The sequence below is a fragment of the Agelaius tricolor genome, unplaced genomic scaffold, assembly GCF_023055355.1.
Source record: "Agelaius tricolor isolate 1412-34295 unplaced genomic scaffold, bAgeTri1.0.p SCAF_3, whole genome shotgun sequence".
Lineage (NCBI taxonomy): Eukaryota > Metazoa > Chordata > Aves > Passeriformes > Icteridae > Agelaius > Agelaius tricolor.
In genome coordinates, this window is record NW_027269263.1 from 40638337 (window position 1) to 40666097 (window position 27761).

A 27761-nucleotide genomic window follows, 5' to 3' on the forward strand; every position below is an offset into this window, starting at 1 on the left:
AGTACACTAGGATAATTTAATGGTTTTGGAAGGAACAAAAGAAACTAAAGTCAGCTACTCTTATCTATCCTCTGTTAGTGTTTAGAGATGTTGACTTTACTGTATGGAGACCTCAAAAAAAATCTGGGGTGGGAAAGGGAAGTTCCTTCTCCTTGTCCCCTGCATATTTAAAAAAAATAGTTGCCACATAAGTTAGCTAGCTTTACCTAGTTAACCCCTCATATTCACTAAAGAAGTTCAAAACTTTTTTCTAAATTGTATGAAATAGTAGCTAACATGCTTCATTTTCAGTGAGGAAGGGAAACTACTGCCAAAACCTCACTGCTGAGAGCAGCACTGCAAATAGTAATGGTCAAGTATGACAGAGCAGGAACTCCCATGCTTGTGGCTGAGATTCTCCTCACACTGAAGAATATCACGGTGTACGAACAAAAATGTTCCACCCTACCAGAGGCGAACAGAGCTGAGCAGGGAGTTGTTACAGAAAACACTTTAGACAACACTGTAGCTGCATTCCAGCTCCAGGGAATAGTAAAAAGCAGGTGTGATCTAATAAACCTTCACATAACAGCTGGAGATGCTTAAAACTGAAGAATGGCTTCAGCAGATTTTATTCTAATTTAGTTTTATAGCAGCTTTCTTCTACAGGTTCAGAGCTGTACAGTTTTTTTCCATGCAGTGAGGTTACCATAATGTTATTAATAGAAATGCAAGCAACATAAAATGATGATTATTTTCAAGGCTCAAAGTTTTAACAGTAGAAAAAAGTAATAATGCAGCAGGTTTTTCTATGTTAACAGTTTTTTACAATTTATAGTCAAAAAATCTAGAAGCCATTAGGTAGATCCTTTATTCTAAATTAAGCTAGCAGTTTGAAAAGGCAATACAAACTCAATAAATAGCCAGAAATCGAATGATATCATTGCATTGAAATCACATGCTTCCTACAACAAAATACATATTCCTGAATGAAGTCACACATAATCACAGAATTTCAAATTTAACTGTAGGCCAGACTGTGTTCTTATTCCTAAGCTATTAACAAAGTTCACGAGGTGCAAAATTAGTTTATATGAAAATAACATCTTTCATTTACAATGGTAATATGCTCATACTTAGTCTAAAGTATCTAGAATCCTACTAGTCACTTTCATTCCATTTTTAGTCTGCTTTGATCTGTCAATGTTTCTATTTTTAAAAGCTTTCCATTTATACTTTCAGAAGTGTATTTTTGTATTTAGTTAATATACATACATATATATATTAAAAATAGCTTAATTATTTGACTAAGTAAAATGCAGAATTGGTCTTCACATCATCATTCTGACCCCTGTAAGAAAAGCAACCATCTGTATTTATAATCCATATGAAGTCTTCTCCTAAAGTACTAAAAATATTCAATCCTCCTAAAATAGTCAAAGTAGCTAAGAGTCTTCCTGTGAATAAAAATTAAATGGTTTGTCATCACAGAGTTCACTGTAAGAAAGCATTTGCAAGTGTAAATGCATCTGCACAGCAAGATAACTATTTTGCTTTGGAATCCTTGAAATGAAAAAACAACCTAGAAAATGTTTTGCAGCCCTTATTTGACTAGAACTAACACCAAGAAGACTTTTTGATAATAATCACATTCACTAACAGTACCAGACCATTCATCTAATATGAACTCTTAAGCTAAAATATTAAGTAGAAGCTTGTTTAAATTGGGTAATTGTCATTTCTCAAAAAGACAACATTAAATACCATTATAGCTATTAAATGGTTTTGTCTTCAATAGACAAAGGCCTAGTACACCTGATCAAGAAAGCAATTTGCAGAAAAAATATTCTGCCCAGTTACAGTCATATTCCTTTGCAGCAGACATACTAAATATTTGGAAATAAAAAGATTCAAATAGATTGTAATATGGAAATGCATTTAAAAAGCTGCAGGAGAAGATGATGTACCAGCACTGCAATTTGTTAATACAAGAAAGAGTTTTCCCCTGTTAAGGGCCCAGTAGTGACCAAGGAAATGTGAAAGAGCTGCTGACAGGCCAACAGTTCACCTTACATGTGACCAGAAAGTTCTGGAAAGCAGAATCACTGATAATGTTGCACTAAATACAGATTAAATGTTTGATACTGGTGTCTCCATCACAGAAACACTGGTGTATCAGAAGAAACACATTATCAAGTTTTTATCTCTTGGAGCTGCTGTTGGACCTGGAAGAGAATAGACAGAAATATAATTAACTGATAGTGTGACCATATGCAGGGGAAACACACACTCACCCAAAATAAGCCTTTTTTCTGAAAGACTACATACCATCTTAATGTCTGGCCTTCTGCTTTTTTTGTCATTCAGACACCGATCAGCAATTGAATACATTTTATGAATTGAAGGTACATCCCAGTCACTCATCTTTTCATCAACATAATCCTCAATAGTTGCTTCCTCATCCTCAATTTCATCTTTTATACTTAACTACAAGAGAATTTGAACCAACAAGCAGATAACATTGTAAGTATCTGAACAGCATGTGAGACTATAAATAAACTATAAATTTTTATTAATTTATTATTTTTATTCTATATCATTTTAATTACAACATCATAAAGCAAATTTCTTTCCATATCATACAGATTTAACTGTCTCCCACTTCAAGGCTCAGTTTTCTAGTATTGTTTCTTTTGTAAGAGAAGAGGCACAATCAACTAAGTATCCTAATAACCCACAAATATCCAAGCTTAAGCTGGTATAATTTTTTTAATCACTTTTATAAAGCTTCTTCCTGTAAATGAATGTCTGTCTGTAAACTAATCTTCTGTCTCCAGTCTCAGTGACTGCAGTATCTGCTGGAAACTTCTAGTCAGAAATCAAATTTTAAATCTGACTGGTTTAGTCCAAAAGTCCTCAGCTCCAACACACTTGAAGTGGGTTATCTGTAATCACACGTACTGTTTGAGGAAGCATAAATGAGTAAATAAGAGGCAATGAGTAGAGGCAGATCCTCTGCCTTCCTCTATGGGTCAGTCTGAAATTGCTGACCAACAATTTATTGTCTCAGAACCTCTTAACTGACTATGATTTCATATAAAGTGATCCTGGAGCAGTGGGAGGGAAGGAGAAAACATGAAGAATATACCAGCAACTGTGGCTCCCGGTTTTCATCCACTGGAGGAAGACCCGTTATTATTTCTAGTAAGACCTAGGAGGAAAAAAAAAAATCAGAAGATAAAATAAAGCACAAAATAACCCTTAGCATATATATGATTTGCAAAAAAGAGCATGACCTCCAGGCTGTCAACAAATACCCTCAGAATTTGTGTTTGTCCAAAGATTTCCTATACAATTCATTGGTTTTGTTCCTATCTTTATTTTCATTAACTGTTAATAGCAGTGTGGCTTACAAATTCAACACAAGTTATTCTCAGCCTACATGGTGCTGCTTCCCAGCAAGACTGAAGGATTTCCAAACTATTGAGACATAGTGTTGGGCCCACCTTCCCATGAAACGAAATGCTGGGAAGGAAGTGGTCAATAGTGGGCAGAGTCTTGGATCTACCCAGAACAAATTAAATTTTCTTCCAAATATTAAGCTCATGTCTTTTTGTACTCAGCTCTAAGGCAAATTCAACATGGACATTGTATTTTTGGTGTTGAATATAGTAAGACACAATAATTTTGGAACATTTTCTTAAATTTTCTTTTCCAGCCTGAGTTACGCTTTTGTGCAACACCATGAAAGGAAAAACCATGTTCCACACTACTTCAAACCACATTTAGCTAGAACCTGGAATATTATTTTACTCTGGTCTTGCACATAGCAAATCAACATATTCAAATGATTTTAACACAAAGTTTAGAAACACTATCTTAAGAAAATATCTATTGGGAAAAAGAAAAATTATAGACCAGAGTAATCATTTCATTTCAGATACTCTTGATTTTGTGTGCTTTTATTATTTACAACAGAAGTCATATACTGCTTCCCACATTCTACTTACTACTCCAAAACTGAAGATATCAGATTTAGGTGTTATCTCTCCTCGCAGAGCTTCAGGGGCCATATAGGCTGCTGTTCCAACAATTCTTTCAGTCATGATTGTCTGTGTGAATGTTACAGATGCTCTTGCAAGGCCAAAGTCAGAAATTTTGGGCACATATGTATCAGTTAATAAGATATTTGCACTGGTGGAGAGGGGAGGTATGGGAAGAAACAAAAAAGAAAAGAGAATTTTCCAAACAGTACAGTAAATAGGTTTTATGACAGACTAATAATTCTTTAGTAATTAAATGTAAACTGCTATTTTGACTATCTTGAAAGCTAAGATATTTACACATTATTCATAAAACAAGTTATGTAAATTTAGTTTTGCTGGAAATTGTTCAATTTCAAAATTCATTCTTCTAAATAAATGAAGAACTGACTGCAAGATCCGTCTACGTTTTTTCTTGTGTGTGCATGCATCAAAAAAAAAAAAAAGGCAAAACAACAAAACACAAGGAGAAAAAAAACTAGATGCTCCCCCTACCCCCAGAAAACCTTAGAAATACAAAACTTTCTTTTAACAGACAAATTATGTTACATTTATGGTTTGGCTTTAAGAGAGACAATAGAGAATAATTAGCTCTGATCAACTTCTCCTGGATCACAGTTTAATTCTTACAATCTAAATCTCTGCTCAGAACTAACAAAAGCAGGTTTTTTATAACTATTATCTAATACCAAGTGAACCGTGACAAAGTCATGTGCCAAATGAATAATACTCTTATTCTTGTCTTGAAAGAAAACCAGAAAACTTATTACTGCTAGAATATTCTATGTGCCATGTTTTCACTTGACCTCTAGCTTTTCCTTTCCTTAAAAAAAGGCAATCCTGACAAATGAGGCTCATCTCAAAGTGCTCAACGCTTTCATAAAATACTCAGTGGGATGAATTACAGCAGAAATCTACTGGGTTTTAAACTTGTACCACTTAAAACCATTTTAAAATAGCTTGATTTAATACTTATGAAATCCTCACTTTCTGATCCCTTTAATGGAACTGTAAGCAATCCACAATGCCTGATATATAACACTTCCTGTAAAGTTACACTGCTAACTTCCCCTTCTTGTTCACCCAACCTGAACAAAATTAACACAGCTGTAAGTTACAATGGATTGCTTGATATTAGAGCTGCTGTAAATAATGACCACTACAAAAGGCTAGACACTTGTCAAGGCACCATCCACCAAGAGAACAAGATCACAACTTCATAAATCTCAGCTTCTTATCAACTTGAATCCAGTCCAAAGAGTGGTCATTTTTTTGGGTACACCACAAAAAGCACAATAAATGCACGTTTTACTGCAACTTTTGAGCTTCAAAAGAGAACGGAACTATTTCCTGGGCATAACCAATCCAAAAAACTATGAACAACTGTATGAATACCCATTAAATCTTGTCCCCTCTAGCCTAGAGAAGCTGTTCTAATGCCTGTGTGTTTATGAATGGTCTACATATCACAGCAAAATGAAGACTGAAGTAATCTTAGATGTCTCTTCATCTAAATGTTATCTGGGAGTGGCAGCACTATTAATAGTACCAATCAAATGTATTGAACTACTCACACAAGTTGCAAAATGTTATTCAAACAAAAAAACCCCAAACCCAATTCTCCAATATGATCAACTCACAGCAGTTAGAAGGGCAGAGGCAGCGTAAGGTAAAAAAAGTGCATCCCTTGCAGTCATTACACTTCTCCAGAGGCTTAAGCAGGGAAGAAAGAAGAAACAAAGTGTCAAAGCAGCAAGCACATACATGAGACAGCTGAAGCAAATGCTTGTTCCCCCCAAGCTGAAAGGTCACAAAACTGAATTTGCCTGTATTTAGCAGAGTTGCCAGAAGCCAGAAAGCTACTGAAACATTCATCTGTAACACGCAGTCAGTTGTTCCTTCCTAGCCATCATAAAGAGTAAGGCATCTGGGGCTTCTCTTCAAAGATTTGGGCCTCTTTTTTAAGAAAACCAACATAGTAAACTGTAGCAGCAACAAAACAACAACAAAAATACCAGAAAAAGCCAACCAAACTCTACAACAAAACCCCTACCTATTCTGAGTTCTGATATCCATAGGCAAAAACTCTGGTATAACAAACAATGACCATTCATTATCATTGAAGAACCCTGAACTTCATGAACCTGACTGAAGTAATATTACTGTATTCATAAAAAATAGGGGTAAATCAAAGGAGACACTCTGAAGAAGTGTTCTATGAAAAGGAAAAAAAAAAAAAAGATGTGTTTTTACCTGAAAAAATTCCCTATTTAAAAATTAATTTTTTTCAACAGTAGCTTCACTAGAAGCAGTTAAAGAACAGAACTTTGTGTGTTCTCATGGCACTCAAATAACTATTTGAAAGTAACAGATTCAATTTAAAATACAAATTACAATTTACATTATAAACACAATTTACATTATAACACAATTACAATGCAAAACCTCATGGCTGGAAAGCTGTCCAGCAGCTAAGGGAGCAGGCAGAAAAGGAGCCTGAGGGAAGACCTTATTGCACCATACAATTAACTGTCTGAAAGGAGGTTGGAGCCAGGTGGGGGTCAGTCTCCTTTCCCAAGCAGCAAGCAATAGCACAAGAGGAAATGGCCTCAATTTGTGCCACAGGAGGTTTAAATTAGCTGTAAGGAAAAATTAGTTCACCAAGTGAAGCAGTGAAAGAGGCTGCCCAGGAGAGTGGTGGAGTCACCAGCCCTGGAGATATTCAAAAGACATCTAGATGCAGGCACCTGGGGACATGGTTTGGCAGTGGACATGGCAGTGCTGGGTTAACAGTTGGACTTGATAATCTTAAAGGTATTTTCCACCCTAAGCAATTCTATGCTTCTAGCCCCATAATTATCTTTAGAAATCTGTACTAGTCATGTCCTTGTGGCACAGACAAGATCGTGGAGATGGATGTCACTTGCAGAAGATTGTGCCCTTGACTGAAGTAATGCTTTTTGCAGTTTGTTCTCTCTAAAATTACTTCAACGGGGGAAAGATGAAAAAGAAAAATGAAAATGTGAAAATGCAGCCAGCAATAGTCTGCAGGTTTTACCTTTTAATATCTCTGTGAATGTGATTATTTTCATGCAAAAAGTTGATGCCATTTGCTGTACCTTGAACAATTTTACACCTCATATTCCAAGGAATTGGTGGAGTTTCATCCTTGATTAAGAAGAGAGAAAGGCAAGTAAAAATCTGAAAATATATATATACACTCACGTAAACCAGAACAAACATACAAAACCCCCACAACCCAAAAGCAACTTCTTGCTATGTTTTGTTGTTTTCAAGTAGATGATTAAAAACACTACCAGCATACATTTCTTAATTGACTTGGGCAGAAACACATGCCTTTGTCACATTACATTTTTTTCCTGCATTTTGCCTTAGATTAAGTTGTCAGTTGCAAAAAATGTTCTTGGTTAATGCTTGATTCTGACTCTCCAAGGCCAGCTGCTCTGCAAAGACCTATCTGTATCTACTGCAACTCCCACTTTGTACTGGCACTGATACCAGAGCCTTCAACCCAAAGCAAATAATTCAAATCAATCCACTGTTTTTTACTAACAACAAGAAGCCAATCTACCAGGATTTTTGGATTTTTTGAGAGTAAAGCTTTATTCATGCTACTAATTAAACCTCAGAAGTAAGGACATCTACATTTAAAAACCAGTAATCAAAAATGTTGTCAGTGGCCAAGGGAAGTGGATTACAGTATCTGCCCATTCTACCACCTCCCTTGCCTGCTCAACATCCAGACACAAAGATGACACAAGCAAGAGTCCATGCATCAAACATATCCAGTGAAGTCACAAAATTAAATTATCAGCAAGTACAGATGTTCAAGTAAATATATTATTCACCTCTCTGATCTTATTAGAAAAAGATTCTTTCTAATTTATAGATTCTGATTTAGAGTCCTTGATTTATGACATAAATTTGTCCTCTTGTAAAGGAAGAGACCTTTATTTCTCCTTTAGCTTTCAATTATCCCCAGTCTTTAAAGCTCCCCTGATGATAACAGCTAGTTACACTGATGACCATTTTCATATACATCCTTGTTAAGCAATGCTCATTTCTACAGATAAACTTCCACTGTCCTTAGGTAAGACTCAGTCTCTCTTCTGCACTGATTCAATTAAAAAAAATTGCACCTGTAGCAGTGTATGCAAGCAAATAAATGTAAACTGACACAGCATTGCTAACAGGACTAGTTCTTTCCTCAAGCCCTGCTATTCATTCTCATCATAGCACCACTTTTTTCCCCACTGGAGCAGAAGTATTTGTGCAGCCCTACAAAGGAAATGCCTCCAGATGAAAATTAAATATTTTTTCATCCAAGTATTATTTTATCAACCTGATCGGTTCCCTAATCCAAATCTTTCTCCAACTAACAGATGCTTGAACCAGTACAACCAGATTATCAGTGCAGAAAAAAAAGCAAGCCCAAGATCTTAGGTCTGAGGATATGAGTGGTTGAAGTAGCATCAATGTAAAATGTTCACCAGATTACAACCTCAGAAGCTGCAATTGCTTAGTATTAAACAGATTTTTTTAACTCCTTCAAGAAATTAACACAGACACTAATCTACTACCTTAAGTCTGGCTTACTATTGGACTGTGTGTCCTTGATAAACAGAGTTGCCTCACCAAACCAAAGCAACTTGTTATTTACTTAAGGCCAAGGCTAGAACATACACCATTTGATTAAATCACAAGCATTTATACAAAATAATAGTTTTTTAAATTGAAATTTACATTTACTTATGTACTTCAGAAAGAGATAAGCAGACTATGAGCACTGTATTATAACCACTATCACAAGGCCAATGAACAAGGTCAGTTTCACAGATTTCACAGAATCTCAGGAACCAGCAGAGAACATACCAACATAAGAACTGGGAACAAGACTGCAGCACCCTCTGCACTGCCTCACACAGGCACAGTCAGTGCAAGCTTCTGTGATGCTTCAGATACCAGTACATGACATTGCACTGACAGCCTGATTTGACTTTAATCTATCTAAAATGTTTCTGTAAAATCTTATTGGAAGATTCTTGTTATTAGAACACAAGAAGAAAGTAGTAAAACATGATTTGGCCATCACAGTTCAGTTCCATTTGAAAGACATTCCACAGATTCCCGTACTTCAGCAAAGTAAGGCAATTGGAAGCTAGAAAAGATTTCACTTACCAGACAAGCAAGTCTGTCAAGCAATGAACCATTGGGCATGTATTCATACACCAGACATGGCTGAGCACCATCACTTGAGAAACCAAGTAATTCTACTAAATTTTCATGCTGACACCTATGGCAAAAAAGAAAAAAATATCCATTCACATGAGCTCTGAAAGACTCAACATCTGAGGAAAAGACAAGGCACAGGGAACTTGATTCCCAATGACTTGTTTCACCTCTACTGCACAAAGCCAGGTTTGTGTGGTGATGTTTTAAAACAAACAAAATGTGATTGTGCTGTATAAGAAGCATTTTCAATTAACATTTTCAGCAAATTATGTTATGTTAGAAAGACAAAAATTGTATAATGACGTACTCACTTTGCCATTATGTTTATTTCTTGCTCAAACTGCTGTTTTAAGTCCTGAACACTAACATCGACCATCTATAAAAACAAGTATTTGACATCTTTGGTTCATAATAAAATGCACAGCTGTTCATTAAGAAAACCAAAAAAAAAAAGAATTGTATGCTTTCTTAGTTAACTTTTCACAATACACCTTCTACTAAGTTCAAAAATAAGTATTGGAATGTCACTTTAAATTCCTTGGAACACTTATTAACTGGATAAATGGATCCAGTTTCAGCAATCAACAACTTATTCCATTCATTGCAGTTACACCCCAATAGTATTTAATTACAAATTCAATATTCACACAAAACAATGGTTATGAAGACTAAAATTCTGTGACAATTTAGCTTGTGAATCTCAGCATTGTAATCTGAAATGGAAACCTCCTTAGGACCCCTTCTCTTCTGACACTTCTTAAGGGTGAGGGGAAAACAACTGGGGAAACACTCTGCTCTTCCCAACAACTCGCTTAGCCCCTCAAAGGAGAGCTACAGAGAAGGCAAGAATTAGCTCCTGTGACTGTGCTGACTTGCAACACTGATGGGACCAAGGATAAGTTTCTTAAGCCAACTAATGCGTAGGACAGTGACAACTTTTGGAAATCTATCATTCAATGCTTTTCACAATAAACAAGATAAACAAGTCCATTTGATAAAGTACACAGTCATTAAAATGAAAAATCCCCAGGACAACTCACAGCAATGAGCTTCTTGACAGCCACGTTTTTGCCATTGATGTAGCCTTTGAACACAATGCCAAAGCCACCTTCTCCCAGTTTATTACCTCCAGCTGATTCTGGTCGCACATCAAAATTATTTGTAATGCTTTCCAAGTCATGAAATAAAAAATTCTGGAAAGCTGAAAGACATTGACATTTAGCATAAAACTATGTTTTCACTTAAGGAACAAGGTTTTCTGTTTCAGTTCTCTTAAAATAAAAACTTGCTACTGCACAAAACCTGACACAGTGGAGCCCTACTTCCAGCTCTGTGATGAAGATACCAGAAACACAAAAGGAAGACAGATAAACATATACAATTACCTATGCATCATTTTCTTCACAATTAACACTGTAGCACAGATCTGATTGCATTTTTGTTTCACACTTGCAATACAGGTAGCAGAAATTAAATGTGTAGCAGATCACAGAGAGAGCAACAGTGCCTTAGATACAAAAAATACACCAAGGTTACATCATGTTCCTGGCAGCAACCCAAAAGTGAACCTTTAGGAAACAACAGACCAACCACACACTTTCCTAAAATGCCTTCTTCAGTCATCTTTTCTGCAGCATTCTTAGTAATTTCTGACATGCAAAATCTAGTTTCAAAGCATGAGATGCTGAACAGTCTATAAAATAAGTATTGGAAAAGCACAACAGGATTATGTGTGGCAAAAAAGAAATTGCAATTTAATCAACAGTTAAGTTTTTCCCTCAAAGTAGGTGATTTATTGGCAAGATGCTGTTTCCCACAGATGCACCATGACAGGAATACAGTCATCATTCTTATGAACTGCTATGATTTATTTCACATGGGGGGAAGGACAGATCAGCAAAAAACCAGCACTGAATTCTACCAAAGTAAATGTCTACCTGTGTTACTGGACTGTGAGCTGCTGTTTTCTTCACTTGAGTAGGAAGAATCTGAATGCTGCTTCTCAGTACTCTGAACTAAAGCAGGCTTTACAGATGCCACCTTTTTTTCTTGTACAGGTAGTTGTTTCTCATGTATAGGCAAGGTTTCCTGTGAAGAAAGAGGTAATGTAACTTCCTGTGGCATCCTTACAGCTTCTGAAAAGGGAATTTAGAAAAAGCGTTAACTACATTAGGAACCAGAGAAAAACTAAGTAATGTTAATGCCAATATTTTTCAAAATTAGGAGGCACATAAATATCACCAGGTTATATTGTGCCACTATGTGTCAACTCCAGCACTCCTATTGAAACTTTAAATTCATACTTTAACTGTTATTACAAATAATAGAAAGTGGAAAATATATTTATTTTTGGTTATTCTAACCTAATCTTTTCTGATTTTCAAGTTAGCACGAAGCTCTTTAGCATCTTAGAAAACTGAGAACACAATACAAAATGTACAAGAATAACAGTTACCTGGAAGCAAAAGGCTTGCTGGTGCTAGGAACTGATTCCTGATCAGCAGATCCACAAGATCAGCAACTGTACAGTTTGTGGTTCCCCAGTCATAAAGCAATTCACACGTGGGGCTCTTTCCCATTTGTACAAATGCCTCAAATTTCCTTAAAAGATAAATATTAAGACCAATATTAAAAAAAAAGACAAAATTACCTCAAGAAGCATAAAGGGAAAGAGATTAAAGGCAAATGACAAAAATAATCCACACTGAAAAAAAAAAATCTGAATGCACTGCAAAAACCCCAGTTTTCTGAAGACACAGCCAAAAAAAAGAAACACATTTAAAATCGGGGTAAAAGCATGCAAAATATGGGAAAAACTATAGGAAATACACATATACATGGCTTCAGCTGTCTAGGATCCATAATATATTGGCATCTTGGACTAACAGAGAAGAGAATGTCAGCCAGAGAGCTCGTCAGACCCAGATCAAATGGCAAAAATAATTGTTATGCATCCCTTTAGCATTCACACTCCACCTTGAATATTTTGAGATGGGCATTAAGAAGCAAATGAGATCCAGCATTCTGACTGATTTAATATTATTACTGAAAGAAAAACAAAGATTTAACACTACCATTACTAGAAGAGACTGGAAACTCAAAATTATATATACAGCATGTAAAAATCTCAGCCTTTGAAACAGCTTCAACAAAGATTCAACAAGCCCTTCAAGCAATGAGGTGCTCATAAAATATTGCAACATTACTCCTCAAGTAAACTTGTTAGTTTTAGGCCTCGGGCTCCCCACGTTTGTTGGGCATTTTCTTGGAAGCAGTGAATTAGGAGTTACAGTGCAGCTGTCTCTTGGGCACCACAACATCAATGCCTACTAGTCTTTAGGGTACAGAAAGTTATGCAGCCCGTCCTGTATTGCTAAAAATACCTGTGTCTGGAGTTCTAATTAATTCTAATTTCTTTAGTCAATTTTCTGAGGCTTGCTTAAAACCGAGCTGTAGTACAATTAGGAGTAATTACCTTGCGCTCCCTAAGGAAATAGGACTATAAGACGCAAGTGCCCACCAGCACACGAGGTGCAGCAAGTTATAGTAATGGGCTGGCAAGCGGGACTAACGAGGTACTTGTGGTGAACGGGCAATGCACGAGTTTACGTTACGGGACTTTGGTGTAGGACCTTATGTGCACTTGGCTGTATCTGCTTTCACCGGACGGGTTGGTTATATCCACCGCAAGTTTCTTCCACCCTTCCTGCGGGTCGATGAGCTCCGCCAGCCGCCGGACGAGCCCGTAGCTCAGGCAGCGGACGTGCGTGGAATCCGTCACGGGCTCGCCCATCCTCCGGTCCTGCTGGGACACAGGGTTACCCGTGCGGTTCGCCGGGAAGCGCCCGCCCCCGGCCCCCGCCCACCATTCCCGGCTGCGAGCGCCCCCTGCACCCCGCAGCCCCTCACGCCTCACCGTCGATGGCCGCCCGCGATCCCCCGGGCCCCGCTGCCCACCGGCCGGTACCGCCGCTTCCCCTCCGCCTGTACAGCTTCCCCTTTAAGGGGGCGGGGCCCAGCCCCCGGTGCCACTGACGTCACCGGCGCGGTGAGTACACAGCGGAAGCGCTCGCCTACCTGGTCCTCCCATAGGCCGCCGAAGGGGGCCCCGCCCCCGGCACAACCCATGTCTGGCGGCTAGGAGGGGGGCTCGTTGTGTTTCCCCCCGGCCCTGGGGAACTTGGTAACGTCCTCGGGCCCCGTTGATTGGAGGAGGGTGAGGAGGAGGAGGCCGTGGCGCCCCCTGGTGGCGGCTTCCGGGGGCGCGCGGCGCTCCCGGCTCTCTGTGTCTGTCCGTGCCTCGCTCCCTGTCCCTGCGTCCCTGCATCCGTCCTTGCCTGCCTGCCTCCCTCCCCGCCTTTCAGCAGCCTTTTCCGTAGCAGTTGATGCTTTTCCGCCCCTCTCGGTTTTTCCTCTGCGGCCTGGCGGGGAGCAGGGCAGGCCGCGGCCATGCTGCCCTCCTTCAGTTACCTCACCGAGCACACCGGCTTCCGCGGCACCATCAAAAACGCGCCCGGGGACTTCGTAGTGACGGAGCTCGAGGTGCCCGAGCTCTTCCTCGGGGACTCCCGAGCTGAATTGCTCCAGAAGAGCAGCGAAGCGCCGCCGGCACAGAGCAGCCCGTGTCCGCGGGAGCCCAAAAGGCGGAGGACGGAGCCCCCCGGCCCGAGAGCCCCCGGGTGCCCCCGGGATTCTGCTCCCGGGCAGGGCCCAGGCCGGGCGGGAGGCGGCTGTGCTGCATCCCCGGGCAAAAGAGAGCGTGAGGGAGAGCCCGAGCTGCAGCCCGGCCTCGGGGAAGCCCCAGTGTTGGAGTCCTTGCTCGGCAAGCCCGTGAGCGAGCTGCTCCACAAGTTTGCCTGCGATGTGAAGGATGCGTGGGGCTCGGAAAACAACGCGGATGCTGCTGCTAGGGAGTTCTCGCTAGGACCGAGGCTGGACAAGAAAATTCGAGCTGATTTACACAGTGCTGTTAGGCAGAAATTCCCCTTTCTAGTCACTCTTACAAAAGACAATGAAATGATTGTAAAAGGGAATCCCGATTACAGAGAACTTTGTCAATTAGTGACTGAAAAGGAAACAAGTGATTTCTTTAAATTTTTAGATGCAAAGCTCGAAAATTCTACGTTTTCCTTTGAGCCTGATGGAAACAAAGAACACAGAAAAACAGTTCACCACTTTATCAATAGAAAATTTGGAAAGCTTTTAGAAACAAAGTCTTTTACCGTGACAGATGCCAATGATCAGCCAAGTACATCAATAATGGTACGGTTTCGAGAAAAAAGTTGGTCCAGAAAAAGGTGTGCTGGTGGCTTTCAGGAGAAGCAAGATGTTTATACAGGTAAATACATTTTTAGCAAAGGTCACAGGTATTATGGTGTTCTGTAGGTAAGACTGATACTCAGGATCATTTTTATACAACACATAGGCCTGTCCAGTCACTGTTTAAGTTGAAATAAATCATTATCAATGCACTGGTGTTACACCCCTGGAGAAGGAAATGGAGGAATCAAGTTACTGCAGCGATTTGGCATCAACTGCTCGCTGATAACAGTTACAGTTCTTTCAATTGTAGCCACTAACTCTGTGGCATTCCCAGGGTGATAGCTTTCCTTGAAAATAATTGTGGGATTTTGGAGGTGCATCTAGATACTGAACAAGTTAGTAAGGTCAAAATTGACTTATGATCTCATTCTTCAAAGCATTCTCTGATACAGAGAATGTTTCCTGCAATACATCCATGCATGTCTGTTGAATTGTGCTGCATTTTATGAGGTACTGTTTTTAAAGGCATCAGGGTTTTTGGTTGGTCTGAGTTTTGTGTAACGTTTTTATTTTTTCCTTCTGTGCTGTAAAAGTCCCATTTGACTTAGATTTGTGGGGTAGGAGGGCAGCTTCTTTACAGTATCCGTGCTGTTACAGTTGAAGGGGAGAACCTGCCTGTCTGTCATGGCAGAACACTGAAACAAAGGCATGTTTCTAATAATTCTGAGATGATTGTTTCAGCTTTCACCCTTCAGAAAGAAAACCTAGAAACACTAGAAGCAATCGGCTTGTTGGCAGCTGAACTTGATGTTCTTCCTTCAGACTTCAGTTACACTGGCATCAAAGATAAGAAGGCTATCACTTTGCAGCCTATGGTGGTGAAGAAGGTGACTCCTGAGAGGTACTTAAAATTTGGGTGCAAGCAATTTACCATGTAGTTTTTGGTGTTAATAAGTATCAACATGGTAGAAGCTCTTGAAATGTTGTTACTCACGAGTCTTCCTTTTGCCTGTATAGAGTACAGTAGAAATGGCGTTAATCTTTTGTGGCTTTAGAGAATATGCAATTTAGCACTCAAATCAATGGCAAAACTCCACTGCAAACTGGGCTGTAAGGCCAGTTGTCCAAGAGCTAATTAGCCAAACTTTGCATGCATGTTTAAATTATGAAGAAAAATAGGTAAATGCATCCACATGGCAAGAGAAAAAAGTAATTTTTTATAAATAAACAGTTTATGATGTTATTAAAATATTGCATAGGATTCAAGCTCTTATACTGAAATTTTCCTTTGATTTGTGTTGTCATCTTATGGCAAAAGTTCCCATACCTTCTTGGTGATTTCTCATAGGCAGTTCCTCACAGCACCGACTCCTTCACCACAGTACAGAAAACAAACTCCCTCTCTCTCCTCACCCAGCTAACCCACTCTTTTGTAGCACTCGTCCTTATTGGACACAGCTGTGGCCTGTTAAGGGCAGGCCTGTTCCTAATCTTTGGTGATTAGTGCAGCTGCAACTCCTCAGGTGTGAGACTGCCTTCTGCACTATCTTTATTTTCTTACATTCTATTCCTCTACAGATTTGAATGACTCTTATTTACACATAAGAACAAAGAGATTGAGTGGATATTTTAAAGGGTAAATATTTGAACTGTCAGCTGTGTTTCCAATTACAAGCATGTGTGAGCACACCCAGAGAATCAGTGCACTGAAATTGTTTTTGTTCAGGCTAATGGAGAAAGAGCAATTGTGTTTTGGAGTTTGCTAGAGCACATTACTTTTTCTTTTCCTTTCTCTTTAATGAAAAACAGGTTTTGAGGAGGTAAGAGTAAAAAATTACTAGTTTTTTAATTTAAAAAAAATTAAAAATTCTGTACACTCTGAGAAAGTTCCATGAATTGCTTCATTCCAGCATCTGTCAGTATCATAAAAATGCCAATAATTTAAAAAGTATTTCTGAGTTATAACTAAATTTTAAGGCTTCTATCTCTGCATTTGATTTTGTTTTCTTGTAATAATTGTTTTACATCCCATTTTATTTTTTAAAGTGTTTTCAATATGAGTGCAAAGGTGAAAAAGACATTCATTAGAAGTTGTATAGCTTTAGTAGAGGATGGTTCATAATTTCTCCCAATTACTTATTCAGGTTGAAGGAAATTGGAAACAAAATGGAAAAAAAGGGTATGAAAATATACAACATCCGTCCAGCACACCAGCACCTCAGACTTGGTCAGCTGAAGGGCAATCACTTTGACATAGTTGTGAGAGACCTCCAGCACCACAGTCATGACTCCTCTGCAGATTTGAAGGAGAGAATAGCTGAAGCAGTGGAAAGTGTTGAGGTAAGAAAGACTCATGGTAATGAACAGAGTTTTAATTCTTTGCTGTTATAAAAAGTACTTTTAAGGAAAATGCTTGTAATAGCACACTAATGGCAATATTTCCCAAGTTTGGTGTCCTTTGCAGTTTTATGTCTTTCCTGCATTACTTAGGGAATCAGGAGTAAAATTGCCTTCCAAGAAGAGATTACAAGTGAATTGATTCTGTATTTCAGACTGGAGACCCCAGGGTGGTGCAGCAAAAGAAAAGGGGAATTCAGTAACAAATGAGGATGGATATAAGAGCCATTGCTGCATAGAGCTGGGGTGACCAAAGTGATGGGTCTCACTGTGGCAGTGAAGGGGGAAACAATGTACTTACACATCCATAAAGTGTGTATGGGATACCTGTATACACACACATATGCTCACTGCACGTCACAGCTGGTTGCCTTTTTTGGTCATGTGAGGAACATGCATGGTTGGCTTGGATGAAAAACTTTCATGGTATGAACATATGTGGAATGTCCATCTCTGAGAAAGAAGATTCCCCTGAAATGCAGTGGATTTTGATTCTGCTTTCCTTAGTCCCTGAAGGAAACTTCGATCATCAGACATTCTTAAACCACCAAGAAAACTAAAATTAAATAATGGAAGGGAAAAACTGTAGCTATTTTTATAGTATTGATTTTCTTGTCCTATCTTTTAAAGTAATAACTATAAATTGCTTTAAGAACATGAATCCAAGAATAAAGTCTTGAATGAAAACTACTTACTGTGCAAAAGCAAAATACATTACATGTGCATTGGAAATTAATTTTATTATTGAGAAAAGCATTCAGTTGGTACTATAATGCTTTCTCCACTCCATCTGACTTGCTTTATTTTACTGTTTGAAAAATGAACCCAAATTCTTATGATTGTGTGTCTTTATTAGATTTGCCATAGATTTACCAAATTCCTATGATTGCTTTATTAGATTTACCTTACTGGTCAGAAGATAAATGACAAAACATGATACGTATTAATCCAAAATATGCATTTTTCATCTTCTCTGAAAGCAAAATTGTATATGGGACCTATAGGTGTCCAAAGCAAGATAATAAAATTTGAACCTAATAACCATTTGCAAAATAAATATATGTTTTGTATTTGTCTACTCCATGTATACTTACTATTTTCTAGAAAAGGGTGTTCTCCTTGGGTCACATGACTGTGATTTTACCTCCCATGTGTGACCTAGAACTCATCAGGAGATTTAAAATCCCAATTAGCAGAAGTGTTCACTTTTGACCTTTATATTGCTGTAATAACAGAAATTATCTCATGTTAAAAAGATTCATGTTTTTAAGAAAAAAATGCCCAGTTGTTACTATTCATTAGCTGTGCTGCCTTTGCTTGAGTAGAGATTCCATAATCTGACACATTTAAAAAGCTTAATTACTTTGACTTGACCTATAGTTGTAATTATAATAATTAACTGTATAGGAATAATTTTGTTTCATTTACCTGGGATCTTTTTAATAATGTGAAGACAATGGTAGAACTTGATTGTCTTTTTAGATGTCTTTTTAGTGCCAAAAAATCATAATGAATTATGAGTTTGGCTTTTCATGTAACTCCTGATTCTGGTTTTATACATTTTGGATGTAAATATAGATGTATGTGTGTTGTCTGCCTGGCTTTATTGATCATACCCAGTACTTTCATGCATGTAACATTCTTATTCTTTCTCATTCTAGACAAAAGGTTTTGTGAATTACTATGGACCTCAGCGATTTGGACAAGGACAAGTTGTTCAGACAGATCAAATAGGATTGGCTTTACTGAATGAAAAAGTGGTATTTCCATTTTGTAATTTGAGTACTTACTGTCAAGAGAATTTCATATTACTGTTGCAATGTCTAGCACTGGAGTTGACCTCAGTGAACAATTTCATTTGTGAGATAAATCCATCTGTGTGCTGGAAGCAATTGCTAGATCAGTTTCAGTAACAGCTTAAGCATGAAGATATTCATACTGAAACTAAAACCTTTTTTAAAACAGCAAGTTAAGCTTTAAATAGTTCTGGGGTGATAGTTCTGTCTGTGATTGGAATGTGATTGGGATTGTCATCATGCCACTTGGCAGCAAAGTGGTTGCATTCCATACAGGATTTGAACACTGAAAAGAAGCAGGCTTCATACAGAATTTATTCATGGTCCTGATCACCTCTGAACTGTAGCTTCTTTATCCTGCTGGGGGTCTGTTTATTTCTTAAAAATGTCACATAAGTTTATAAGAGAGGATTTGCTTTTTCAATGCTGCAGTAATTTATCTGCAAATATAGAAGAGATTTCTGCTTTCCATTATTCCTTGACTACTTTCCCAAACTCTCAGTTCTGAGCTTATTAAGTAAAAATTAATAAGATAAGAGTAATGCACTTTTCAGTCTATGTTACAGTGTCTGGCACTATAGAAGAAGTAGGTAGAACACTAATCAGATACTACAAAGTCAAAAGGATACTTGAATATCCTTTTCTTCTGATCTTCTTTTGATTGTGAGAAAAATCAGGAAAACTTACCTTTCAAGTACAAGAATCAGAATTTGAAGGCAGCCCATGAAAGTTGCTGTTGATGTGTCTGACATCAGATAGCAGTTGGACCAGGTGCCAGTCCCTGAGGAGTAATGATTTAAATCCTTAGTCTTAATTTAGTAGTTTAATTTAAAATAGGTCGGAATTGCTGTTTATATTAAAAATGTGCTAGTGTGTGCTTGCACAGTCCAGTACAGAGGAGGACAAGAGCCAGGTGTCACAGGTTGGTAGAAGTGCTAGCAAATTGAGTAGCTCCTCCAATATTGCAAGTAGCAAAAATTACTGTAGTGTTTTCCTTGTCACAGTGTCATCTAACCTAATACAGATCAGTATTAAAAAAACAAAATGAAAAAAAGTTTTCCCTCTGTATGAGACTGTGAAAGTGCTCAGTCTAAATTTTTCATGAAGTATGCAGGATGGAAGGAACCTTCCTGTTCAAGATGCAGTGATGACAATTTCATGTGGAAAGTTTGAACTGGATAACCAAGAAAGTGTCCTGTTTTCTCACAGAGCTTTGAAAACTGTTTTACATTTTCTGGGTGACTAAAACCTCTTTTTAATCTGAGAAGGGGCACAACACATTGTTCTGTGGTTCATGAGATCTTCTGTGAAAGGGAAAATTTCACTTTGACGCTAAAGAACTGATTTAATTTTGAGAACTTGCAGAATATGTTGAGTCAGAATTGGATGCATGATTACCTGTTTAGCTGATAAATAGTCATATTTAACTGAAAAAAAATTGTACTTTTAAGGTGAAAGCTGTGAAGTTATTTTTCACACCTGAAGATACTGATGATCCTGTAAACAATGCAAAAAGATACTTTCTTCAAACTGGTATGTCCACTTAAATTGTCCTTGTATTTAAGCAGAGCTGATATGTTGCTGCACAGGGAAATAGTTTTTATTTTCCTACTGCTTTATGCTACTTACACTTCATTATAATGAACTTCATTATAATTTTTATATGTGCAACTCAATAGAGTTGCATGTTTCAAAATTATATGAGGATGAGGTCCTAAATGTGCAAAATAGTGGAAAATGAATGTACTTCAGGTGAAAAAAATATGGAAGCAAACACTGTATATCATAATGCTGGAAAAGACTAAGATTTATTAGGGGAGTTCTGGCCTCCTTCCATCTGTCTGCTTTTGGATAATGAACTTCTTCTCCCTAGTGAGGGAACTGTACAGGAATATGGCACCCAACTCATACTCAGCACTTAACACATCTGCTTTCTTTCTTTCTTGAACTAAAATCAACAAAATTGGTCAAAGGCAGGAGTGTGCTGAGTAGACTGCTCTGTTTGCCATATTTATTGTTTTTATCATTCAGCCAAACTTTCTCAACAATTTGAAATTACTTTCAACTTCAAACATATTTTTCTTTTCAAATATTCCACGTCTATTAGCCTGCTTATCACTGTAGATTGTCTTACCAAGTATGATATATAGCTTCAAAAGCCAAAGACATGTTTGGTTTCACAAAAAAGTGTAAGATAAATGATTCTGTTCTGTACATGGCTGTATGATGCATGGAACTTCCAATTGATGTGGACCCTGAAAGCAGCTGCTTGCCTTTTCCTGAAAGCAGACATAGAAGTCTGTGCAAAAGGCTTCATCAGGTAATCACTTGTAATATGAAAAAAAAACCCCATAAAATTTTAAATATACAGCATTTATATAATGCAGTAAAAGTCTGATTAAGTGCATTTTCATCTTGGTTAAGAGTCAGACTTCCCTAAGGCCAATGTAATTTTTGCCGTTAAAATAAAGACATGGATTTTACCTGCTGTGAAATACATCTTCTGAAATGATAAGAAGTAGAGATTTAATGTTCTTTTATAGCTTGGTTTTTACTTCCAGTTATCTGTTCAAAAAAACCACTTTGGAGTGATAAAATAAGTTTCTAAAAAAAATTGTTTGAACTAGGCTGAATAACTGAATGACAGCTAGTTTAATTTATACTGCATGAAACAGAGTAAAATTCATGGGTCTGTGTTGATAGGCATACAAGATGAAATTTGTCTAGGGTAACATAATGAAGGAAAGGAAATAATCAAATCATGGAGACATTAGATTGACACCTTTTTTCTCTATTTGATTATTTTCTCTTTTTAAATGTCAGGTAATACTTGAATAATCAGGGATTACTGACATGGTTATTTTTGTTTATGTCAGAAGATGCAAAGGGCACACTTGTAATGCTGCCAGAATTTAAAGTAAGAGAGAAGATGTTGCTACGAGCTTTAAATCGCTATGGTGTAAATCATGAAGGTTGTACCAAAGGATGGCTCAACATTCCTCACTCCTTGCGCATATTCTATGTCCATGCTTATTGCAGTAAAATTTGGAATGAAGCAGCATCATACAGGTTGAAGACTTATGGCTCCAAAGTGGTTGAGGGTGATCTTGTCTTCTTGGAAGAAAATGATGAAAGCATTTCCCTGAATGACAAGGTGAGTCTTCTTGTGAAGTAGTTCTTGTAAAAAGAAAACACCAACAACAAAAACCCCAAACAACTCCATGTACTTGAATACATAAGCAGACATACTCTAATGCCTTTATTTTGGTTCTTTCTTTAAAATATTTAATATTTGTGACTAAGTTAAAAAAAAGCATCATGTAGGTTTGGTTTTTTTTTGTTTCACCATAAATAGAGCTACGAGCTAGACATACAATTAACATCTTTAATCTGTTTTGGCTGTTCATTTTATTCAAGTGAGAGAAAGGAACAGGAGGTCAGAAATGATACATGTGAAAATTTAGTCTCCATGGTATATAATGCTCTTAGGATCTGACTGGGGAAAGCCTTCAGAGTAGACTCTGGGTGTTTCCATATTACTAGTCAGTGCAGATATGAGTCTTGCTCTCCACATCAGGCCTTTCCAAAATACAATGCTGAGTGTGAGTACAGGGTGAATGGTAGCCTCAGGCTGATCTGATAATCTCATTGCAGTTACAGAGGCAAAATGTGTTTGGCAGAGTTTCACTGGTGCTGGGTCTAAACTGGTACCAGCTGTTCAAAAAATGCAGCGATCTTCTTGGTAAAGTACTAAAAGGCAAGGGAGTGCTTCTGCTTACCCATAGCTCAGCCTGGGAGCTGTGAATGGGCCATAGGTGAGCCAGTGAGTAGAATCTGGCAGTGAAGTGTCTGGTTCCAGGTTTTGACATACTGTAGTCCATTCTGAAGTGCTCTCTTCAGATGCTCTCTCTTTTAGGGTTAGCATACCTTATTGTGAAGACAGCTACCAAGTAGCAAGTGGTAGGACAAGAGGAAATAGCCTCAAGTTGTGCCAGAAAAAATTAGATTGTGTATTAGAAAATATTCTTCACCAAAAGTGTTATCAAACACTGGAACAGGCTGCACAGAGAAGGGGTTGAGGCACCAGCCCTGCAGGTCTGTGATGAGGGTTTAGTCATGGACTTGGCAATATTTTGCAGCTGGATTCAACCTTTTCCAACCTAGATTATTCTGTTTCTATCTTTCTCCTGATCAGATCAATCATAAACTGTGCAGTGTTTCCTAGAGAACAAACAGGTGTGTGCAGAAGCAAAATGTAATTAATTTCTTTTGGGTGAACCTCTTACAAATTTGAAGCGAGAGCATTTGAAAGGCTACCTCCAGTCCCTATGGAGTAGCTTGTGTTTCAATTGATATTTTTGTTTACTAGTATTTTTGAGAGTGAATGTAAATGAAACAATTAGATCAAATAAAATTAAAAGATGTATTGAATTCAGTATTGAGTTACTGGGTTTTATATAGATATATTCCTTCTTAATATAAAACATTTTTTTTGTATTTTTACATTTGCTGATGTAGTACAAGATGGCATTGACTTTGTTAACTTCAGACTCAAAGAATAATAGTGGTAGACATCAGTAAATATTTAATGCAATGCCATCTACCAGTAAACTGATTAATATAAATTAAGCATGTCTTAAGATTTTTTCATACCTGAGTTTATTGCCCCTGCAGTAGTCAAATAACCTTAATATTCTGTGCAAGTTTGTGAGTACAGTGCATAATTCCTAAAATAAAGCATATGATTTTACTTTTTAAAAGGTTGGTGTTTTTTTCTTCTTAAATGTCTTGTCAGGTTCATGTAGTCACTGCTGTAGAAGAATCAGCTAACAAATATTCTATATACCAAGTAAGTCTGTATGAAAAAATCTGAGTTGTTGATCTTTTTATTTTATTAAAATGCTTTGTTTTAAATAATGTGATCAATTTAACTGGTGCAGTCTTTGTCCCTGCCAGAATGCTCATTGAAGAAAACACATGTGAACTAATTTCCACTCTCATAACAAATTTACTTGGTAGTGGAAATAAGTACAGTGTCATTTGCAGTATGGCAATATTTATCCTGAAGCTGAATACTTCGTGAAACATTTCAGTCTACTTGGAAAAACTTTCAAAAGAAGTTGACATTCTAATTTTTGAAGGTTTCAGACTATAATTGTGAAGTCTTGCATGGCAACTGAATATATGGCAACTGAATGTCTTTACTGCTATACACTGCTTTGTTTTAGGAATCCTGATACATTGATTATTTTTTCTGCTTTAATGATATTCAATATATCTGCCAACGCACAGCTTCATTTCACAAGAGAATCTGTTGGTTTACTATTTCAGGCCCCAAAACACAAGGTTTTAACACATTTTAAATAATCACATTTATTTAAAGAGGAATGGGTGAGCATTACCTCAAATATGCTTGTTTTTTCTTTGAAGGTGGTTCTTCCGATGGTGGGACACAGTATCAAGTATCCCAGTAATAAGGTTGGACAATGGTACCATGAAAGACTTTCTAAGGATGAGCTGGAGTTGTGCAAATTCAGAGTGTCTCCGTTACAGCTAAATATACCTGGATGCTACAGACTCATTTTGAAAAATGTTAAGAATCTCTCATATTTTTTGGAAAGTAGTGAAAAAGAGATCAAAATTGAGGACAACCATCTGAATGATTTAAAAGTCTCTCTTCATATATCATTTGACCTTGATCCTTCATGTTATGCAACAGTCTGTCTGAGAGAAATAATGAAATGTGATTTTTAAGATTCCACTTAACGAAAGATTGCAGGAATATTGTACGATGTTGTTATTTTAGATGTAATGCCAGAAACAGGTTCAAGTCATGAACAGGAAAAATTTGTAGATTGAGATTCATACAGATAAGGAAAAAAAGCATTACCAAAATCCTTTGGAATGTTTCAAAATAATTCCAAACTCTGAATGCATTGAATTAATTGGAGTAAAACTGTTGCACCAGGAAGGTCTAACACAACAAAACCATGGGCAACCAGCATGAATTTGCTCTTTGCATAGGCATCTGGCTTGCAAAGTCCTGGAAGAGTATTTGCAGCAAACAAATGTGTCTTGTAATTCATAGTATTTTTTATATGTTTTATACTAAATGCTGTTCAAGCAATAATGTTACAAGTTTACAGCCTAAAAGGTTTCTAACTGAAAAGTTGTACTAAGGTTTCCCAAATATATTGTGTTTCATTGTGTTCAGGTACTTAGAGTTAAAAGGTTAAAGTCCTGAGTCAACAGTGACAAGTTGTCGGTTACATTATCAGACATTTGATGAATGCCCCAAATTAAGTTAATGCTGACAATTTCAGGATTCAGTAGTGTTTAGCTGGGAGTGCCTATTTCAGTAAGCTCTTCAAGATCAGGTGAGTACTTGACATCACTGGAAAAATGTTTATAATAAAACCAAAACCATGTATAATAAAACCAAACCATTGTTTACAAGATGCAGGCTCTACTGTTACTGTCAAGTCTTGTGGTAGTACAAAAAAAATACTAACCAACTTTGGAAAAAAAACTTCTTTTTGATTAAGTAAAAAAAAGGCAGTTAACTGTGATAAAATAGTGGATTTTTGAAAAAGGGTAGAACAAATAGAGTATCATTTACCTTGTCTGTTTGCCACTGTACCACAATATTTGTGAAACCAAGTTAGGATATTGTGGTTTGGATAGGTGGACAACCAGATGAGTGAAAATGTGATTGGATGATGAGATGCAGGGAGTAGTAGTTAAGGGGTCACACCCTCCCTGGAGTGAGTGTCCCTGGAATGTCTTCTGGGCCCATCCTGCTTCATGTCTGTGTCAGTGGCTGGAGGAGTGGATGGAATTCGCCTTCAATGAATCTGCAAATGACACCAAATGAAGGGAACAAATGGATATTTTGGAGGGTCAGGCTGTTGTTCAGGGCAGCCTAGATATGCAGAAGGAAGAGGCCAGTGGGAGCTGTGTGACACTCAACAAGGACAAATGTGAAGTGCTACCCATGGGAAGGAAGCACCAGTGCCACTGCCAGCTCTGCAGGGACATGGTGAGGAGCTGAACAGGAGCCCTGTCCAGCTCTGTTCCTTGGCAGCAAGAACGAGCAACAGCCTTCTGGAATAGCTTAGCAGGGACACAACCAATAGATCTTGGGAAGGTATTACATCCCAGTTTCCAGCAGTAGTTTGACCACATTCAACTTTTACATTCAGTTTTGGTCCCTAGCACAAGAAAAATGTACAAGAACTGTTGCAAGTTCAGCAAAGAGCCTCTGAGCTATTAGGGCACTGGAGCCCTTGTCATTTGAGGAGATGCTGAAGGGATTGGGCTTTGTCAGCTTGGAGAAGACATAGTTTGTGGGGGAATCAACAGCAGCTCACCAGCACCTCTGAAGAGGTTAGCAATAAGGTGAAGCCAGGCTCTTCATAGTGAGTGTGGCAGGAGAGCAAGAGACAATGAGCCTAAATTGAAATGACAGATTTACAATGGTTAAAAGGAAGGACTTTTTACCTGTGAGGACAGTCAGGTAGTGGAACATGCTCCCCAGAGGCTGTGCAGCCTCCATCTGAGGAGGTTTGTAGGACCAAATAAAGCTCTTAGCAACTGTCCTGGTTTCACCTAGGGTAGAGTTAATTTCTTCACAGTAGCTGTTACAGTGCTGTGTTTTGCATTCAGAATGAGAACGGTGTTGGTAACACTCTGATATTTTGGTCTTTTTTTCTAAGTTAGCTATCCTGAGTAAAGGACTTTTTTCTTGTCTCGTGCTCTGCCAGTGAGGAGGTACACAAAGGAAACTGGGAGAAAGCATAGCTGGGGCGGGTGACCTCAACTGACCAATGGGATATTCCACACCATAGAACATCATGCCCAGTATATGAACTGGGGAGTTACTTGGAAGAGGAGCTGATCTGGGTTCGGGAAGGGAGGTCTGGCATCAAACAGAGGGTAGTGAGCAATTGCATTGAGCATCAGATACTTTTTCCCTTTTTGTTATTGTTTTGTGGAGGCAGTTAAACTAGAGGTCTCTTCCAACCTGGATTACCTGTAGATGGCAGCATAACTTAAAGGAGGAAAGTATACTCAGTATACTTTATGCTCTTGCTCAGTAAGTATACTTTTTACTGAGCAAGAATCAATCCTATAAATTGATTTCTCTTTATTACATCAGTCGATAAAATTTTTCAGATTATGCTAACAATTTATGATAAATTTCCCAAACTTGAGAATTACAGGAATAGAAAAAATAAAAATAAAGATCACATAATTTCAATGCTTGTATAAAACTGTGCAGCAATGAAGGACACTATATAGATAATTCTATACCTTAAAAAAGAGGATTACTCTATAAGTCTGTGTCAATAATTCAGAATTTGATCCTTAGCTTTTATATGAGGAAATAGACTGTCGTGCACATAATAGCTACAGAGCCACTGCAGGTATCCTATAATGTTTACTCTATTACAGTGTTTACTGCACACCTCAGGTTTATGGTATACAGGCAAAATGATGGAAAAATCCATTTCCCTTCTATGACCCAACTGAGTCAACTTTCTTCCATCTTTGCTTTTCAGTATCACCTCTTCTGTCTTCCATCTGCCCTTAAAAACCCCCCTGATTTGGAACATTATTTTTAACTTAAGTAATTTTGATACAGCATGGTTCAAAAAGACTTGTATGAGCACTGGCATTGTAAAGTGCTCCAGTGCAGATAGGAAACTGCATGCAGTTACAATGACCAGAAGAAATAAAATAGCACTAAAGTTCTGTTTAAGGAGACTATTGTGGTCATCGTCCATGTGGATGAAAAGAGCCTTGAAAACCATCTCATCACATGCACAATTTGAATACAGAAGGTATTAAAAGTTGAGCATTGATTTGGAAAAACACAAAAGGTCAGGATAAAAGGTTTTTGCTGAAAGGCCTGCTATTTCAAAATAAAAGATCAGAAGATGGTGTTGAAAGAGTTCCCCTATAATCATTTTAGGATCATTTGTCAGTACTTCTATGGAACACTAAAAAACCCTAATCTTCTTAAGCAAAT

The 27761-nt window shown here is 37.8% G+C and overlaps 2 protein-coding genes across 4 annotated transcripts; one reads left to right on the forward strand and one right to left on the reverse strand.

Annotated features, from left to right (window-relative positions):
* Nucleotides 1-576: 576 nt before the first annotated feature.
* IRAK4 (interleukin 1 receptor associated kinase 4) lies at nucleotides 577-13440 on the reverse strand. 2 transcript variants are annotated; one of them, XM_071423573.1, is made up of 12 exons: nucleotides 13353-13440; nucleotides 12908-13077; nucleotides 11731-11876; nucleotides 11213-11410; nucleotides 10316-10476; nucleotides 9587-9651; nucleotides 9222-9336; nucleotides 7081-7190; nucleotides 3990-4173; nucleotides 3128-3190; nucleotides 2308-2466; nucleotides 577-2204 (listed from the first exon to the last, which is right to left on the reverse strand). In XM_071423573.1, the coding sequence occupies exons 1-12, from the start codon at nucleotides 13401-13403 to the stop codon at nucleotides 2172-2174; spliced, it is 1455 nt and encodes a 484-aa protein (XP_071279674.1). In that variant the 5' UTR covers nucleotides 13404-13440; the 3' UTR covers nucleotides 577-2171. The 2 variants fall into 2 exon arrangements, with proteins under 2 accessions (XP_071279674.1, XP_071279675.1); XM_071423574.1 differs by lacking the exon at nucleotides 13353-13440 and adding an exon at nucleotides 13192-13319 and having other exon boundaries at nucleotides 12751-13077.
* Nucleotides 13441-13554: 114 nt separating this feature from the next.
* Nucleotides 13555-25186, forward strand: PUS7L (pseudouridine synthase 7 like). Of its 2 annotated transcripts, none has more exons than XM_071423571.1 (8): nucleotides 13555-14613; nucleotides 15279-15438; nucleotides 16682-16877; nucleotides 18596-18694; nucleotides 20182-20263; nucleotides 21607-21884; nucleotides 23526-23579; nucleotides 24161-25186. In XM_071423571.1, exons 1-8 carry the CDS (start codon nucleotides 13725-13727, stop codon nucleotides 24482-24484), a joined length of 2082 nt encoding a protein of 693 aa, XP_071279672.1. In that variant the 5' UTR covers nucleotides 13555-13724; the 3' UTR covers nucleotides 24485-25186. The 2 variants fall into 2 exon arrangements, with proteins under 2 accessions (XP_071279672.1, XP_071279673.1); XM_071423572.1 differs by having other exon boundaries at nucleotides 14463-14613; nucleotides 15293-15438.
* Nucleotides 25187-27761: the final 2575 nt, after the last annotated feature.

Excerpts from the sequence above, each read along its gene's own strand:
- IRAK4 (XM_071423573.1), bottom strand. The coding sequence starts at position 13,403 with ATGGGTTGTGCCGGGGGCGGGGCCCCCTTCGGCGGCCTATGGGAGGAC. Across the intron at positions 11,411-11,730 it reads AGCAAGCCTTTTGCTTCCAG|AAGCTGTAAGGATGCCACAG; the intron begins GTAACTGTTATT and ends TTCCCTTTTCAG. Across the intron at positions 3,191-3,989 it reads ATATCTTCAGTTTTGGAGTA|GTCTTACTAGAAATAATAAC; the intron begins GTAAGTAGAATG and ends TTTTCCTCCTAG.
- PUS7L (XM_071423571.1), top strand. The coding sequence starts at position 13,725 with ATGCTGCCCTCCTTCAGTTACCTCACCGAGCACACCGGCTTCCGCGGC. Across the intron at positions 18,695-20,181 it reads CTTTACTGAATGAAAAAGTG|GTGAAAGCTGTGAAGTTATT; the intron begins GTATTTCCATTT and ends TGTACTTTTAAG. Across the intron at positions 23,580-24,160 it reads ACAAATATTCTATATACCAA|GTGGTTCTTCCGATGGTGGG; the intron begins GTAAGTCTGTAT and ends TTTTCTTTGAAG.